The sequence below is a fragment of the Acinonyx jubatus genome, chromosome C1 (genome assembly GCF_027475565.1).
Source record: "Acinonyx jubatus isolate Ajub_Pintada_27869175 chromosome C1, VMU_Ajub_asm_v1.0, whole genome shotgun sequence".
NCBI lineage: Eukaryota > Metazoa > Chordata > Mammalia > Carnivora > Felidae > Acinonyx > Acinonyx jubatus.
The window spans coordinates 199,104,155-199,122,443 of NC_069381.1; the positions used below are offsets into that span (position 1 = coordinate 199,104,155).

The 18,289-nt window shown below is 54.7% G+C and overlaps 2 protein-coding genes across 5 annotated transcripts in view; one reads left to right on the plus strand and one right to left on the minus strand.

Moving 5' to 3' along the window:
• PNKD (PNKD metallo-beta-lactamase domain containing) overlaps positions 1–18,289 on the plus strand; it is a 60,245-nt gene that overhangs the window by 2,815 nt on the left and 39,141 nt on the right. The gene's annotated exons all lie outside the window — the stretch shown is intronic.
• Positions 478–17,140, minus strand: TMBIM1 (transmembrane BAX inhibitor motif containing 1). The gene is made up of 12 exons (XM_027050890.2): positions 16,984–17,140; positions 8,001–8,225; positions 6,643–6,743; positions 5,758–5,822; positions 5,526–5,579; positions 4,949–4,999; positions 4,393–4,432; positions 4,082–4,119; positions 3,812–3,899; positions 3,395–3,490; positions 2,347–2,400; positions 478–1,936 (listed from the first exon to the last, which is right to left on the minus strand). Exons 2-12 carry the CDS (start codon positions 8,200–8,202, stop codon positions 1,790–1,792), a joined length of 936 nt encoding a protein of 311 aa, XP_026906691.1. The 5' UTR covers positions 8,203–8,225; positions 16,984–17,140; the 3' UTR covers positions 478–1,789.

Here is an 18,289-nt window from a genome sequence, read left to right on the forward strand (position 1 = left end):
GAAAAAACACGACTCCTCTTGGTCTAGTCCAAGTGACTCAGCCTCTCTGGGCCTCAGTTTCCTTGTTTGTGAGAGGGTCTGGACTAGTGGTTTCTAAGACGAGTTCTAAACTTGAACCTGTGGTGCATCTCCCCCCATCAGTGTGAAAATCACGTGTACACATACAGCTTTGTGAGTAAGAGAGTTCCTAGCTCTCGTGTGCTTTTGTGAAGGGTCCATGATGCAGAAAAGGTCACGTTACCACTCTCATTCAGAGACAGACCATTCGTCCGCGCCAGACCCAGTATTGCTAAGGTTGAACCTTTACCGATCTACTGCGTCCGTCACCAGGAAGCACTGGGGCAAAATATGTTTTGTGATCTTAGGCAAGGTAGAGGAAACCAAGCCAAAATGCAGAGGTAGGAAGTGGACGGTTTGGGCAGAGCCAGACCAGCCCTCCCAGAGTGGACACCTTAAAGAAACCAGAGCCAAGTAGGGTTTTAACTTCGAAACACAAAACTTTATTACGTTTCTACTTATGTCCTTTTGTGTGATATATTTAGGACCAAGTACTTAAGAGAAGTCCTAAGTATACCCTTGGGCTGATTTGGTTTCTACCCCCACTGACAGAAGGACTCTTGTCCTCCTTCCCCATTCCAGCTTGAGGCACTTGGTGTCACGAAGAAAGTGGCAGCTGGCTGGAGAGATGAGGCTCAAGTCTAAAATCCCCCAGCACAAGTTAAGAACAAACTGAGAGGGGAAGTCTCCTTTTGCTCAGGATCCTTCCCAGGTTAGCACAAGGAAAGAACACAGAAATTTCCATGGACACCACAGTAGGCTTTCATACCCCTCAGATCAGGGAGAGGACCCCAGAGCATTTTCCTGCCCCCAACCTGACCTTTCTACACCCTGGTACTTCCTGGCCCCACTTATAATCCTACAAACCACCCCATCTCCCGAGCTTTGCTCCTCACTTTCTTCTCTGAGCAGCTTGAGCACAGGAAGCAAGAGGTCTCTCTGACCAGAGATCTCAGAAGCCCCCAAGGAGGCCCCAGGGAGCTTTGGAGAATGGGGACCAGATGGCTGTGGACAGGCTTGCCCTCTCCACCACCACAAGCCATGAGGAAGCCCAGGGTAGATGCTGTTCTGTCTTGGCCGTCCTTGGCTTTGCTTACTCTCCTTGTCCTCCCCTATTCCAAATGAACAGTATGTACATGCCATCGAAAGAAGAGGGACTGAAGCAGGGGAGATCCATGGGCACAGATCTCTTCTACCTTTGTGAACCGGAAGGCACCAAGGGTTGTCAGAGGAGTACAGGATAATGGCCAGTGAGTCCAGGAGGCTGGGACAAAGCTCTCTGGCTTTGTTGGGGGTTGAGGGAGGAAACAGCTTCAGCTACCAAGCCCAGAAGCCTATGGCAGAGGTGGGAGGGGACACCTCTTCACCCCGAAGTTACTTCTACTTCTCATATTCCCTTTTGGCTGTAGAATAGGCTTTTTCTGTCCTCCCTGCAACCCCAGCAGTCGAGAAGAATTTGGTGCCACGGAGTGGGTGGAAGGAGAAGGCACGTCTTCTGCCTGGTCCCTGCCAAGTCTACCAGAGGCAAGAGTTAGTCCCTGGTTCCTCCAGCCCCGCCAGGTCCCTGCACATCCACTGCCACAGAGGCCACCCATCCCAGGACAGAAAGGAAACTGGGCACATTACTGGAGGGGAAGGAAGGGGGTCTGAGGTCCGGACTCCAGTCACAGGGCCCAGCCCTCTAGGGAAGGGAGAGCCCACAGTGGGCGCACAGTGGGGTGGAAGGTGCTCCTTAATTGCGGTCCCCCACCAGCTGCAGCACAAAGGTGAAAATGTAGATGATGTCAGTGTAGATCTGCAGGGCGCCAGTGATGTAGTCTTCCGGGCTGATGGTGTGCTTTCGGTTTCCCAGGACCAGCTGTGTGTCGTAAGCCAGGAACTGCAGGAACAGGGAAGGCTTGAGTGAGGACCCAGGGGCTCAGGGGCCAGAGCTCCTGTCTGGTTCTCGTTTCATAACCACATCTGTCCTAGGAGCCTCCATGCCATGCAGTGTACTTAGGGACTCTTTAATGACCAGAACAACCCATGGTCTCTCCCCTCAAATGGTTCAGTCTAGGAAGGCAGAAAGACACGCCATCATCTATAATACAGCCTGCTGGGTATTCACAGCAGGCGAATGAACGAGCGATGGCAGGAATGCCCAGGAAATCGGTCACCTCTTGACCGTGGAAAGAGGAAAGGGCAGCTGTGGCCCCACTCCCTGGTTCCCAAGCAGCCTAACTCCTGCTCCACCTGTTCCTCTTCTCCAGCCCCCACTCCCCTTCCTAGAGACAGCAGGGCCTTACTCACCAAGGTGAAGCAAATGGCCCCCAGAGCAGCATAGACCATGTGGAGCCAGTAAATCTGGGGAGAGGGGACAAGGACAGTGTTAGAGATCTTAGTAAAGCACAGACCCAGGCAGTCCCTCAGTGCCATTTCCCCCAGAATTCTGGCATCTGAGTGGGGAGACCCAGGAAGGTAGCTATGTGAAAGGACTACTTCTGCCTTCCACATCCTGAAAGAAATTAGGAATAGTAACATATTTGGGGTGCCTGGCTGGCTCATCTGGTAGAGCTTATGAGTGTTGACTTCAGGGTTGTGAGTTCGAGCCCCACGTTGTGTAGAGATTACTTAAAAAAAAGAACAGTAACATTTGGCAGAGAAAACAGAGGCCATCCTCCAGGGGTCATATAAAACCAATCTCCAAAGTTAGTTAGGTTACAGAAGTGTCCACTGTACTTCTGGAAAAAAGCAGGTGGTTGAGCTATAGCTCTGGGAGGGGCAGGAGCCAGGCAGGTACAGCTTGAAGAGCCCTACACATAGTCAGCATTCAGTAGAGTGGTTCCTGCAGCCTGGTGTGGGAGGGAAACCACCCTGACGACTGTCAGAATCATGGACCCCCAGGGCAGCCTGCTCAGCAGCCCTCCAGGTGCCTGTCCACAGAAGGGTAGGGCCAGCCATGGTCAAGTAGGCAGGTGGCCCTCCTGATTGTACGCCTCCCTTCCCAGCACCACACTCCCCTCCTCGGGGGTCCCCTCCATCGAAGCCCATCTGCCATCTCCCTCCTCGAACCTGACTTCAGCTGCCAGACACATCTCACCCACTGTTTCCCATAGGAATTCTGTAATGTCATCCAGGGCTTCAGGTTCTACGGTGCCCAGGGCCTTCCATCTCCTAACAGAGACGACCCTAACCAAAGGATGGTGCTCCAGCATTGGTGCCTTTTCTAGCCAGCTGAGAGCTTCCAGAAGTCAGAGCCTGCCCGGATGCCTGGGGCGTGGGCGTGCTGCAACACTTCACACCGAAAGTCTCCTGTGAATGTTAGGTTTGCAGACCGCAGCTCTCCCAGGACACTCACATATTTGAAGGACAGCACAATGGCGGTGACAATCCCAGTCACCATCATCACAATTCCCAGGACACAGAAGAGGCCTGTGCACGAGGTGAAGTCCACCTGCCAGGAAGGGAGGAGGAAGCACCTGTCAGACAAGTGTCACAACTAGCAGCCCAGCTAGACTGCCCTGCCTCCCCCTCCAGGGAGTCCCAGTGCTGCTTCTTGGAAGGCCTGGGCGTAACCATGACGTTCTAAGGACAGACACAAGAAGCAGTTTTATAGCTGCAGACAGGAGGGGAAGGGGACTAGACTCTCCAAAGGAAATTCCTGGTGTAGAGGAGTCTGGGCCCTCACAGGCCTGCTCAACTGCCAAGCCTGGAGGGCCAGATTTATAGAAGAAAGGAGGTGGGGTGGCCAGGGAAGGGCCCTCCATACCCTCACCTTGGTCTGGAAGCAGAAGATGGTGACCGAAATGGACACCACGGCAGTGATGATCATTGCAATGATGACGGCTTTGGTTTCATACACACTGCGGAGGAGTTCAGAGAGGCCAAAGGGATAGATAAGTCATGTATGAATGACTTCAAAACCATCCCTTCTAGAAGGATCTTGCCCAACATCCACCCATGCAGATGACTGCCAGCCCAGGGATGCCCCACTCCCACATAACAGACACTTCACAAGAGTGCGGTGGTTTGTCCTGGAATATACCTGGAAATGGTGCCCGTCATGAAGCCCATGGCAAGAGTCTGAGGGAAGGACAGAGACAAGAGTGAAACACATGAGAAAGGTGGCATGGAGGCATGGCCACAGTAGATTGCCAGAGCTGGGGGGGGGGGGGGGGGCGGCAAATGTGACTGAGTAGGAAAGAGGCAGTGATGAGACCAATGCCATGGGTCAGGTTAGGGTCGGGGAGAGAGCCAGGGACATCTTCCACAGTGGTGTCCCCAGCCCCTTCCCTGGGACCAACTCTCTCTCTCTCACACCATCTCCACACCCTCCCTCAACCCTTCTAGACTTACAAAGAGGGTCAGCAGGATGATATTCCATGGGAAACGGCGTCTGAAAGGAAAGAGACCATGTGTGATTAAGCGACTTGGGTCTAGCCCGGTATCAGAGGCTCCTTTAGCAGAAGGAAGTTCTTGGCTCAGGTGCGTAGAGAATTAGGCCTTGACTTGGGGGTGGGGAGGCGGGCATGGCCTTTGGTACCTGCTGGGGGGTTCTATGCAGGGACAACATGGGGCAGTGGGACGGACCTGGGCAATGGAGCCACAAACACCTGGGTCCAGTTGCAGTTCTTACAATGACTGCGTGACCGTGAGAAAGTTACTCAACCTCTGAGCCTTGGGTTTTCCATATGTGTTAAATGGTTAAAACGTTACGTACCTTGCAGATGTACTGTAAAAATTACAGCCGCATGGCTGAATAGATCCCACCCACCCAGGGGACTTTGTACGCACCTCAACTTCAACCGCACCCATGACCACGCAGCTGCTCTAGGGATCCCCTTGCTTCCCCAAACACTTGCCCCCCCCTCGTGCCCCCCACCATCCCTTCTCATCGTCTTCCAGGACTCACCTGGGTCCCTGGCAGCACACGAGGGTCAGATAGGTGCCCAGGAAGACAGCACTGGGGAGAGAGAGATGAGGAAATGGACAACAGGCCCAGCCTGCCCCTCAGCCCCATCTGGGCCCCGCCTGGTGGCACTCACCACGCCGGCAGGCTGGGGGCCGTTGGGAAGTCTGAGGGGAAGCCGCCCAGGACAAGTACCCCCCCCCAAGGACACCAAGAACCTCTGAGACAGGGGGCTTGGCCAGGAAGGAGGCTGAAGGAGACCGTAGCAGACAGACTAGGAGAATCCAGGGACCATTTGGCAGTGTGCATGCAGCCACCAGCCCCCCACCCCCTGCTCCCAGGAGCTCTGCGGTGCTGTTACTCCTCACTTGGTGGCTCACACACCAAGAGTCTCACCCACCCCTGCCAGCAAAGCCGGCAGCCTGGAGGGCCCCTCAAAAAGCATTTTGATCGCTGCCCTGAGAAAAGCTGGTCAGTTGTCTCCCGCTCATCTCCCTGCCCCACCCCCAACACACACACACACACACACACACACACACACACACACACACACACACAGCAGACAGGCGCAGAGACTCACTAGGACACATAGTAGACAAACAGGTTTCTCCTCACGAAATCGCCGACTGGTTTCCTGTGGAGCAGGGGAGGACAAGGGAGGGGAGTCACACACCTCACACTCCCTGCCCAGGCCCTCCCAGCAGCCTGTGTTCCCGCCGCCCGCCCTGGCCACCACATGCAAACTCCCCTTCCAGTCCATCTGAGCACAGGGCCCGGCCCCACCCGCAGGGCCCCCGAGTCCTCAGACTCACACAAAGGTGAAGATAGCGATGATGGCCACCGTGATGAGCAGCTGGATGGAGATGATGCTGTAAACCTGGAACACAGGCCAGGGTGGGGGCAGCATGTGTCACCATCCCCTGTGTCCCCCCGGGAAGCAGCCAGTCCCCCCCAAGAGCCCCAAAGACCCTACTACCCTGCCCACGTCTTTTACGGGGGGCGAGGGGGCCCCTTCTTAATGGTGAAGGATCTCCTTCTTACTTCATTTCCACTAGGGCCCTCCTCGGCTGCAGCCTGGCCTGAAGGCCCCCCACCCTTGAGGAGTCTGGCTCAGATACTAGACGCACCCTCAGAGCTGACCCCCACCTCCAGCTGCTCCCTGACATTTCCCCCACCCCCTGTCCAACACCTAGCCTCAGTTCCCCACTTACTCCCCCTGCCTCACTGCACTACCGGGTGTGGACTTCACACTTCTGGGAGTTCAGTGTGACGTCTGTCAGGTATCTACCTCCTCGGGTATCCACCTACTCGGAGCAGGGCACCGTGAAGATGTGAGATGGGGGAGGGATGGAGTATAAAAGAGTTTGATCATTCTGACTTCAAGTTGCTCACAGTCTAACAGGAGAAAGACATTTGGGGAGGACAGAACACTTTGGCGAAGCCTGCCTAGATTTTCCCAGATTGAATCTGTCCCCCACCACAAGGTCAAGGAAGAGAAGAGTGAAAGGCGGGGAACGTGAGTCAGCGGAGCTGGGGGCCCCTCTGAGGGCAGGGCAGGACTAAAGAGAATTCGGAAGGCAACAGCGTATCTGCATGGGAATGAGTGCCCCGGAACTAATAATGCCTGGCCATCTCCACCCCCGGCCCCACCCCATTCCCACAGCCTACGTACAGTGGCCTCCCCGCCCATATCTCACCTTTCGGATGAAGGTGTGTCGGACTTTCCTGTCATCCCATTCTCCAGGCCCGAAGCTTTCACTCACTGCTCTCTCCTCCGCATCATAGCCCTGGCCTGGGCCTGGGAACAGATCCAATATGACCAACTGGGGACCTGGGACATGTGGCCTCAATCCCAAAGCCTGCATGACATTATCTCAGAGTCTCAGGGATCTCCAGCCGAAAGACAAGGGTATAACTCAGGAACTCCTCACCCAAATCAGGTCCTCTGGATGCCCTCAGAGTAACCCAGGGATGGCCTGGGCACCATGCAGAGCCGAGCGTCCCTGTCACAAGGGGACTTTGGTGTAAGCCATTCCATCGGTGCGCATTCACTGATGGCTCCTGTATGGGGGTGCCCGGCCCACACCTGGGTGCTCTGGGGGATGAACACTCATGATCTTCAACTAGGGGTCACGATCTAGTGAGGAAGCCAGGCAGGGGCAGGGCTTGGGGCATCAGCCAGAGGAGCTGGCAGGGCCGGAGCAGGGGCGTCACGGATGGAAGGAGGAAGAGGAAGATAGAAACACAGCGTATGTGTGGAGGGTGGAGAACAGAGTGAGGAGCATAATCTGCATCTGGCAAACATCAGCACTCGGGGATGCCAGCGGCCTGCGTGCACAGGACAAAGCATGACTGTGACCGTGACTGATGTGCTAGTATTCCCAACAGAACACAGATGGCCAGCTGAGAGCTGGCCGTGCCCCAGAATTCCAGAGGCTACAGGACTCAAAACATTCCTTCAATGCTTCCTTGGACACTGCTTTCAAAATCCACATATGAGCCATTCAGGAAAAATCCCTGCATTCTAATCTCTCATTTCTGACCAAACAGAGCATTTACCTGCCATGACATTTATCAGACATCCAAATGACTTCTGGATGTCTGTAAGACTCAGATGTTACCTTAAAGGACGAGGACTTGTCAGCATCGAAAATATTTAAGGAAAAAAAAAAAAAAAGTGCCTCAGGTACCAAAGGCAGTTACTAGAAGAGAGGAGTCCAGGGGGTGGCAACTGTCTAGCTAGGACACGGAAATGGCCTCCAGGAACCAGTTGCCTTACCCCACCACTTTCTCATCTGATATGGAAGTTCTGGTGTGTGTCTGTGGACTCAGTCTCCTTGCTGAATAAAGGGGCTAGTAGGTGGCTCAGGGCCAGGTGCTAAGGGGATGGGGGGGGTGGGGGCAGGTAACAAAGATGGTGAAACAGGAGAGATCTAAGGAGAAGATGAAAAAAGGGATGGGACAGGAAGCTGAGATGGAAGGAAAAGAGGTGGCCTCATGTGGTACAAGTGCTGCCTCGTTCCCCCCCGCCCCCAGCTGCCCCTCAGGGACTCACCGTAGTTCATGGGCATCGGGTGGATGGGGGGCATAGGCTGTGGATAGCCAGCAGGGTGACCGTAGCCAGGCTGTGGGTAGGCCGGGTAGGCCGGGTAGCCACCAGGCAGGACAGACGGCTGCCCGTAGCCCCCCTGGGGCGGAGGGCCAGGGTACAGAGGGTTGCGGTCCTCATACGGAGGGGGGGCACTGGGGCTGGACATGGCCGCTCAAGGGCTGAGGGCACCTGAAATGGAGATGAGAAAATCAGTCAGGAGTGCCCGGACCCAGCTCACGGGGCCCCAGTCCAGGCTGCCTCTGTGGAGAGGGGACCCTCACATTTTCTCTCTTGATCGTGATCACAGTGTCATCCTCTGCCCACAGGCCATCCTCCCCATCCCCACCAGCTCAGCCCCTGTCCCTCTGCCTTCATGCCAGCTTTCTGTCTATGGCCCTCCCTCCTGTGCCGCTTCGTGCCCCCAGGAAAGCAGAAGGGGGGATTTGTGCAGGAGTCCAGAGCAGTCACTGGGCATCAGTGGTGTGAGAGACGAGGGACGGAAGCCCGGGAACTCCCCTGTGCTCATTTAAGAAAAGTTTCCAGTGACCACAGAAGAAGCTTGATGGCCCCAGCCAAGCCTGGGGGTGAGTCACGCGGCCAGCCGGGACCCATTGAAGGGGTCAGCCCAGCCCCCACAGCAGCTGGCAGGAGCCTCAGGCCTGAAAGGCAGAGCTGGGGAGGAGCCAGGGCTCTAAGTGGAGGGGGAGGACAAGCTAGCCCCAGGGCCGAGCCACCAGGCCCAAGCGGGAGGGCAGTGGGCCCGTGGCCAGTGGCTCCGTGGCCAGTGGCTGAGTCAGGGGACGCCTGAGAGGCCTGGGTGAGTAGCTGCCTGGGGCTGGCCACTCAGGGCTGGGGAGCTGCACAAAAAAGGTGAGGCCAGAGACAGGACTTTCTGGTTCCTTCAAATAACAGCTAAGGTGCATCTGATGGGTGTCGCAGCATATGGCTGCTACTGTTCTCTTCACAGCCTTGCCAGGTAGTAGATAGTGCGTACAGGGCCCCGAAACCCCCTGGGAGGGAGAGACCCATGTTTTGGGCTCCGGAGCCTCTGGTATCCCTGTGATTCCTGCCTGTTCCCCAGCAGGAGCTGTGGCTAAGTGGGGAGGAGAATGCACTGATGAGTCATGCCTCAAGACCCAGCAGGTGTCTTCTCTGTGGCAGGAGGAGTCCCACGGCCAGGGGAGGGCTGAGGAACGAGGAGGGAACCCCAAAAACACAGCTGAGAGGGACCTCCAGGTCTTATGGCCCCAAATGCTCAATTTAGAGAAGAGGAACAAGGCGCAGAACAGTGAAGCGACTCTTGACTCCCCAGGGCCACAGAACGAGCAGGTTAATGGTACAACTGGAACTGAGGCCTTCAGGGTCCTGGGTCTGCATCCTCTATACTAGGCTGTGTTCTTTCTGCCTCTTAGGCCAAATAAATGTCCTCCAGGCCTGGTGTTCCCCTCTGAGGTGGCAAAGATGGGGGCTTGGGAGAAGCTAAGAAGGGGGTCCCTGAAAAGCCTTGACAGGGCCATGACCTCCTCCCACAGCATCTCCCAAGGGGCAGACCTTTAGGACCCCCCAGGGAGGAAGCACCCCCCAGATCCAGGCAGGCAGACGTGCTCAGAACCTCTGCTGGAAGGAAGAGAGAACCGGCTTCTCTTTTTAGGGCACCCCGCACAGTCCAGGGATCAGATAAAGAATTGTCTTATTTCTTCTCTCTTAGGAGAACTGGGATAATTCAGAGAGGAAGGTGGTGGGGAGGGGCAGGGAGGAGGGATCAGATATCAGGCCAGGGCTCTAAATGGGTTACTTTGAGGAAAGCTGTTCTCCATCTTCCCAGAGTAGATGGGCCAGCACAACAAGAATGTGTCAGGTCAGAAATAAGAAAGACCTTTCTGACAGTGAGGGTGTGACAGCAAACCAAGGCTTCAAAAGCAGGGTCATGGTGAAGGTCCTGCACAGTGGAGTAGGGCGACCTGAGGAAATAAGGAGTGAAAGAGAACGAGAGAAGACCAAACACGGAGTGTTGTGAGCATAAGAAACAGATATTAACTGCTTTGGAAATGTCCCAGTCTTCCGTAAGGATAGGGTAATAAGTATAAATATGTGAATCTTAATAGATTTTGAAAAAGGAAGAAACACAAACTGGCTCTCCTCCCCTGAGGCAAAAGGCTCCTTCTCCCTACACCCCTCTGCCCGTCCCTCTCCAAGAATCCCCTTTTAACTCCACCAAGAGAATGGCATCCTGTCTATAGGAAGAGGTGCAAACAGGTCACTTTGGAGTAGGGCTATATCTAAAACTTATTAAAAAAAGAAAGGGGTGCCTGGCAGGCTCATTCAGTGGAGCATACAACTCTTGATCTCAGGGTTGTAAGTTCAAGCCCCATGTTGGGTGTAGGGATTACATAAAAAAAAACCAAAATATTAAAAAAAAAAAAAACACCTTACTATGGAGTAGGGCTATGTGTTATAATTACAGCCATCTCAGCCCGGGGTTCCTGTGATGCCCACCCATCTGGGTGATGGCACACAGATGAATAGGCTGAGCATGGCCCAAGAGGCACTGGCAGGAAAGGCCCTGTGGTTTGAAGCCCCAGCTGGGCCACCACAGGTGATGACACCATGACCTGGCCCTGTCTCCTGCTGGGGGTGCTCCTCTATAAAATGAGGTGTTATGGGTCAGATGATCTGTGAGCTCATTTCCTGCTCTAACAGATTGTGAACTATCTGAGGCACCCAGCGACATGGGGCTTGCCCTTTGCCTGGCCAGCAGTGGCCCCTCCCTCCTCCCTCTAAGCCAAGCTGGGCAAACAGGCTCCTTTCCAGACCACAGGGGCTGCGGCCCCAGGGTAAATCATGGAGAGGAAGGTCAGCCTCGGATTGGCCACCAGGTCTCCAGGGGCCTGGTCCAGCTCAGGAGGCCGCTGACTCACTCACGGGGACTCCCTCTGCACGTTCTCACCCCTCCCTTTGACTCTTCTGAGGAATTCACCAGTAGACCCGCCTGCTGGAGACACAGCAGCTCACAGTCCAGTTCTCCAAGGGCTCAGCCACCAGCCCATGCTCACCAGAGATTGGCACTGACCATGTCACCTCACTATGACTCACCGTCTCCACCTGGAGAATGGGTTTAATACTCTTAACAATACCCTTCTCAGAGTTGTAAAAATATGCATAAAGCACTTAGAAGCGTACCTGACCCCTGATAAAAACAGTAAATGCTGGCTTTTTATAGTTATTATTTTATTAGTCCTTACAGTAGTCCAACAGGGCGGATAATGTTATCCCTATTTACAGATGAAGAAATAGAGGCTTAGAAGAATTAAGTCACTTGCCCAAAGTTACTTAGCTAGGGTGTGATGAAGTCAACACCTGAGCGCCAAGACGGACTGCAGAGCCCCATGCTCTCATCTCTCATTTTGATGCCCCATCTATCTAAGCCTCTCGTCACCACTCACGGCTACCCGTTTAAGACCCTCTAATGACAACAGAAGGCTCACATAGCAAAGGACACGGAACCACTCAGGCCCCTCCGTAATTCCCCATCTCCCAGTTCCCAAACACCGCCAGGAGGTTAAGAGGGTATTCAGAGCTAGAGATTCTTAAATGACAGAGCTAAAAGCAAACTCTCTCATCTAAGGTGAGCCAGCCCACTCGCTTTACCAGCCAGACGGGGAAGTCGAGTGACCTCTCCATGGTCATGGTCATGTTGCCGGACCTGAGGCGGGGCCTACATCCCCGCTCTCTGATGTGCAGTCCTGGGCACAGGAGAAGGGGAGAGCATTCAGGCGAGTCAGAGGAGTGGCAGAACACAGCCACACCCACCTCTGAGCAGTGCCAGGCGGACAGGAGCCTTGGCCCACGGCCAGGACTGCCCCCTGACAGCTGCCCAGCCTGGTCACTCTGTGTCATGGAGACCTCGGAGAAGGATGAGATTTGGGGCCCGCCTCTGCCTAGGCAGTAGGGAAAGGGGGAAGTGGTCAGTGTTTACTTTCAGAGCTGTGAGTAATGGTAGGCGCTGGAGAATGTGGAGTTGAAAGAGAAGGAGGGGAAAGAGGAGGGAGACGATCCAGAGATGGGGAGGATGACTGATGCCCAAAGACTAGAAACCAGGAGTCAGGTCATCTGGGTTCTGCCAGTAGCTAGTAGAGGAGCTCACAGTCTCCATGGGCTAAAAGGGACCTTGAAGGGTCCCCACTGGAAGCATGAATTTTCCTAAAACACAGTAGGCATTCAGTTTCTCCTGAACACACTCCAACAACAGGGAGCAAGGCTGTGCCACTTGCAGGCAGCCTGAATCATTAGAACATTCTTCCTCACCATGCCTGTTATCAAGATGTTCTAACTGCCCCATCCTTGCCATGTTACAGATCTAAGTCTGCTCCCCCATCGTCAAGACCCCAATCCCCCACCAGAAGGAGCCAGAAGCTCTCCTTTCTCCTCCAGACCCAGCCGTCCCAGCAGCAGCAGTGGGCGGGCTCAAACACAGGACTTGTTGGCTGTCAAGGTTTTCAGGTACAGCCCTGGGGAAACAGCCCCTTCCCCCGGAGCCACCTCGGTGTGGCCACCACAGCTCTGGCCAGCTGAGGCCCAGGCTCAGGCTCCCCTGGGCGCACCTGAAGGGTTAAGGCTCTGGAATCTGCAGAGAGGAGGCCTGAGCTACCGGAGTCATAGCAAGCAAGCAAGCAAGCAAGCAAGCAAGCGGGTGTGTGTTGGAGGGAGGGGCGGAAAGGAGCAGCTGACTGGTCCAGGCAGCCTGCCCTCCTCGCTGCCAGGAACCGATGCCCAGAGTCAGAATGGAAAGAATAGCTCAGAGTGTGCATCTCAGGAAACCCCACCCAGCAGGCACAGGAACACAGCCCCTGGCCTCGTAGGACGGTCTCCTTCCCTCCCTTTTCCTCTACCTACCCCAACTCCTCCAGCTCTCCCCACCCCCACCCCCAGCACAGAGCCACCAGGGCAGAGGACTAAAAAAGATACACCCAGGAGTGTCTGGGCAGTCACCAGGCCTGCTGCACACGGACCAAGAGGCCCAGAATCAACTTATCCTTCAGTCTGCCTGGCTTCTGGGAATAACAGGATGACTCTGAGGGGATCTAAAACCTGACGTAAGAGACGGAGTGGCCTTTAGAAATCATCCGGTTATCTAACAGACAAGGAAACCCCAATGCCAAGAAAGTTCCTGTCCCAGCCCACAAAAGGGCCTCTTGGTCATGGGTTTGGAACTTCCATCCCCAGCCCTGCCCAGTGAGGCGGGGCCAGAACAAGATACCCTTTCCCCCCTATCCTCGCCCCCCGCCCCCATCATGCCTTCCTGCTCAGAAGTAGATAAGACTGCCAACCCATGACTTCCGTCCCAGCCCCAGCCCCGAGCCAGGGTGGCCTCTCTCAGATCTGAGGCTAAGAGGGGTGAGGAAGATGCCCTGGAGAGCAGAAGTAACCCAGGCCCCACAGCTTCAGCCCCCGTCAGTGGGTGACAGAATTGTGCCAGCAGTGTGGGTGAGCTCAGCGACCCCAGCCACATCTATGGTCCCAAAGGCCGGGCCATGCAGATGAGGGAGGAGAATTCAGAGACACAGCCCCTATCCACCTCCTCCTTTGGTTTCCTCTCTGCCTCTCAGTTGGACTTCAAGACTAGGAGGGAGCAGAGGCAGGCAGAATTAACAACCCACCGTGCAGAAAGGAACGAACCCTTCCCTGTGATAGGCAGGGAAGGAAGAGAACCGCTCAGAGCAGTAAGTCATGTACCTGTCATTGGCTACTCAGGTACGTCTGAGCCTCACAACGGCCCTCTGGGGTGCATGTTCTTACCCCCACTCTATAGATAAAACTGAAATTCAGACAAAAACAGATCTAGGGTCCCACAGCAGGCAAACAGCAGAGATGTGTCTGAACCCAGATTTGAGGTCTGATTTTACAGTTCATACCCTTTGCTTTGACACCTGCTTGGAACAGAAGCCCCTGAGGCACGCCCACCAGCCACCTTTGTGCCCAGGCCAGCACCTGGGGCGGGCTGAGGTAGCAAAGACCTTTTCCCTTGCACAAAGTCAGTCCAACGCCAGAGCTCTGGGTTAGAAGGCAGGAAGCAGAGTTCTCGTCCTGGTCTTAACCCCACTGTGAGTCAGGGTGGGCCACTCCACATCTCTGGACTCACTTTTCTCCTCCATAAAACAAGTACATGGAACCAAAAGATCAAGTCCATTCCGACTCCAAGAGCCTCTGCTTCTGAATGAGCAGTGGGTTTCAGGGCAGAATGACCCACAGGTTTCAGGGCAGAGTGACACATTTCCTAAGGAATCTACGCTGGGGTCACTACTGATGTAAAATGTCTGCAGAGGCAGAGGCACCTGACACATTCCGGGTTTGGGACTGGCCCTAATGCCCTTTCCTCCCAAACTGCCCCCATACTGCCCTCTGGACCCTGCAGCCAGCATTTCCTGGGTGCTCACTTACCCCAGAGTCTGCAAAGAAAGAACGTAACACCGTAGACAAGAAAGATTACCAGGCAGGAAGGCGAGAGACCCGGGCTCAAAAGTTCTAACCCTGCCACCAGGCAAATGCCCTCCCTCGGCTTCCTTTTCCCCCAAATCAGCCCCCATGGGGGCAAAGGGGAGGGACTCGTTACCCAGAACCATGGCATTGAAAGCCAAATTCATCCAGCCAGGCATTTCCCAGACTGCTCTAAAGAACACTACCCCGGGAGATGTTAACAAATGAGCTCTGAAACAGATAAGTCTGAAAAACAATCCATACCCCTTTTGGAAATTCCCAAGGCACAAGGGCATTTTTAGCCTCTGAGAAGCCCTGCCTTGAGCAAAAGCTGTTCAACTTTGTTTCACCCAGTTTTCCTCCAAACTTGCTCAAGCCTGAAACATTTTTATCAGAGCACACCTAATTAATATCCTGTGGGATCCTGACCAGGCCACCTTTGTTTTACAGATAGACCCAACCCTGAGAATGATTCATGTCCCAACTCCTCATATCTTAAAACCCCTGTCCTTCTACCCAGCCCTGAGAGCAGTCACATGAAGTACAGGCATGCCCCCTCACTCTGAGTCAGTTCACTGCCAGCCAGCGTCCACAGCAAGGGTCCTTCTCCTCTCTACCCCCCACCTCCCAGACAGTTGCTATTATATTCTCCATGGTGGAATTTACTGATCTACTGCCAAGGGCTGGGGGGACATCTTCAACTAGCATAGAACCAGGAGACTGGCATCGCCTACCATCCCCTTGCTGTCATGGGAAAAATACAAATCATTAAACACAAGAAGAAGGACTCATTCTTATCTTCCTCCCTGACTGGTGTATGGAGTACCCTCAGTACCAGCACTGTGGCCTGTAGACTTCTGAATATCATCTCTACTTCAAAACAAGACCCAAGTTTTGGCCCAGAATCTCAACTCTTAGGGTTGGAGGTCAAGGCCCTCCCCTGTACAGCGGTCCCAACAGAATGCTCAAGAAAGCCCACATCAGCATTAACCGTGTTGTTAGCGGAGACCTTCTTCCCAGAGCTATCTCGGCTTCCCCTCTCTGACCCTGCCCCTGCAGCCCTCCGAAGACACAAGTGTATGTCCCTTCTCTGGGGCCTCTGCGCTTTCTGAAGGACCCTAGGTGAGAAGTTTGGGGGTGGATGGAAGTGCTCTGAGGTAGACAGCTTCCAGCTGAGGCCCCTGTTCCCACGGGAGGAGTCTGAGCTGAGGTGGCTATTACCCCAGCTCATGACATGAAGCTCTCCCCACACTTACGGTGTAACCCATCATTACGTCTCTGACGTGCCCATTTTTACAAGCGAGGCCCTGAGGTCATGGCACCAGAAGACAGAAGAAGTCAATGCCCTTGACATTTGTGTGGTCCCACCACTTCTTTCTAAGTTACAAACTGGGTCCTCTGTTTGGGTCCCATGGCTAGAGAGGCAGGGACAACAGGCAGGTGAGGAGAAAGTAAGGCTGCCCCTCGGCCTCCGACAAAGCAGCCCCAAGGCAGCACCTGGCTCCCCCTGCCACCACTGGCCAGGCCAAAGGCGCCAGCTTTGAAACCAAAGCTCACTGGTGAGATGAATATTTCAGAGCCCCAGAGAACTGGACACCTGAAGGACCTGCCATGACATCTGGCCCTGACCCTGGTTCCCTGACCCCCACTTAATCCCATGTCCACGTTCCTCAGGTAGAATGCCACCCCCTGGATACCACACCCAGGCCACAGTGGGGTGAGAGGGGATGGACACCCTGGAGGACAAGCTGATGCAGGACCCACAGATCAGGGCCAAGCCTCCCAGCAGCCTTCCCCTGCTGGCACTCCCACTGGCTCCTGGCTCCTTCCCCAGCTCCACTTGTTTTCCCCTTTCCCATGTTCCCGTTGGGTTTTTATGCTGACCCAAAGAGGCCATGAGGAGGACAGTACTTCCTTGTAGCTTTCTGAATCCAGCCTGGGCACAGTGGCTGGAAGCAGGCAGGCTGAGGCAAAGTCACGGTGACAGGGGTGGCACTTCCCCACGCCAAGCATAGAGGGCTGCTGACCCCTCCCCCCACTCACTCACAGACTCATTCACCTGTCTACACCAAGGCTGGCACCAGGCTCCCCGGCCGCTCCCCTCCCCCTCCCACCAGCCGAGGGACCTGACAGCCTCATCCCACGCGCCACTGGCCACTCTGGGGGCTCGTACGGGGGACACGCCCTGCGACGCACGCGCCAGAAAGAGGGGGACGCGACACCCACAGACCCTGGCCCGCTCGCTGGTGCCCACCACCCATTGCTCGGCTCCCAACGCCAAACAGGCGCCACCCGGCCTCCCGGGGAGCAGCGGGAAAGCGAAACTCCAAGGGCGAAGGCAACAGATTCCCATTCCGGCACCGCCTCCCCGGGCCGAGCACTCGGAAAAAGTTTGGGGCGTCGTCCCAGCTCTGGCTCCGTCCCCGCCGACACGGGGTCCCCAACTCCCGCCGGCCCCGGCTCCCTGGCTTGCCTGACCGCTCCGACGGTGCGCTCCCGGCCTCCCTCCCGGCGCGGCGAGTCCGGCTCCGAGCGCGCTGACCAGGCCTGGGCTGGGCTGGGGCTCCGCGCCCCGCCCCGTCGTCCCAACCCCGTGGGGCGGGGCCTCGGGGCGCCGCCAGGGGGCGCTGGGGTCCGCCCGGGGTCTCGCCCGCGTCCGCCAGCTGCGCGCGCGTGCGCGCGCGCGCGGCTGCCGAGGCCCCGACGTGATTCTAGTGTTCTCACATTTAAAGGCAGTACGCGATCACTGATGGAAACTGACAAAACACAAAAATAGAGGAGGAAAATCACGTCTTTCCACGCCTCCCGACTCCCTGCGGAAAGCGCTTGCGTTTGTGCTTCTTTGCCTTATACGTCCATGTGTTTCACTTGTCTTTCTGGAGTGGGGTCATATTATATGATGTTTTAAATATTGCTTTTATTTTACTTAACATTTTATCAAGAACATTTTTTTCTTGACACTAGATAATTCTTCAAAAGCGTAATTTTAATGCCGCAAAGTATTCTATCACATAGCTGTGCTGATTTATTAAATCAGTTTCCTGCTGGAGGACATTTAAGACTGTTTCCCATTTTTCATTATTAGACATAAATCCCTGAACACCCTTGACAATTCTCTTCTTGTAAGCTGAACGCCCTTTGCAAGTTTAAAACTTAAAACGTCCAAATGTAGAGGGAACTGGGAATCTCTGACCCTGGGAACTGAGACATTCCCCGATTGAAGTTACTTCAACCAGGAAAGCAGGTGTTTGAAAGTCAGAAGGCCTGACTTGGGATGTAGGTTACTAGTATTAGTGTGCCTGTCGTGTCAACCCTCCCGGTCACTAATGCAAGGATGCCCTCCTCGTACCATTTCACAAACCAGGAAGTGAGTTCTGGCAAGTTTTGAAACATTGCCCGGGTTTGTATTGTTGCAAAGTCCATGTTTTTTCCATTACGCCAAAGCTGCTGGTAGAGGAACAGCTTTATTTCAGGTGCTTATCTAGTGCTTATCTAGTGCTAATAAGCTACAGATCAACGTACTGCTGAATGTCTTTTACAGCCCATGGGCGCTAACTTTCTGAATGGCGGGGGGTGAGGCAGGTAGACTTGACAAAACACAGCTAGAAATGAATGCAGGTAGACCACCAAGACCACCTGAAGTCCTCCTGATTCCACACGCATCACTAAGCAGTTTTCTTTACATGATTATCTCTGGTGGTCAGTCCAGCTCTGTCATAGAGCAGACTTAGGAAGGAGGGGCCCATGGACTTATCTGGAAGCTTATATGCGTACCAAAC

Excerpts from the sequence above, each read along its gene's own strand:
- TMBIM1 (XM_027050890.2), bottom strand. The coding sequence starts at position 8,202 with ATGTCCAGCCCCAGTGCCCCCCCTCCGTATGAGGACCGCAACCCTCTG. Across the intron at positions 5,823-6,642 it reads GACACACCTTCATCCGAAAG|GTTTACAGCATCATCTCCAT; the intron begins GTGAGATATGGG and ends CCTGTGTTCCAG. Across the intron at positions 3,900-4,081 it reads ATGACGGGCACCATTTCCAG|TGTGTATGAAACCAAAGCCG; the intron begins GTATATTCCAGG and ends ACTCCTCCGCAG.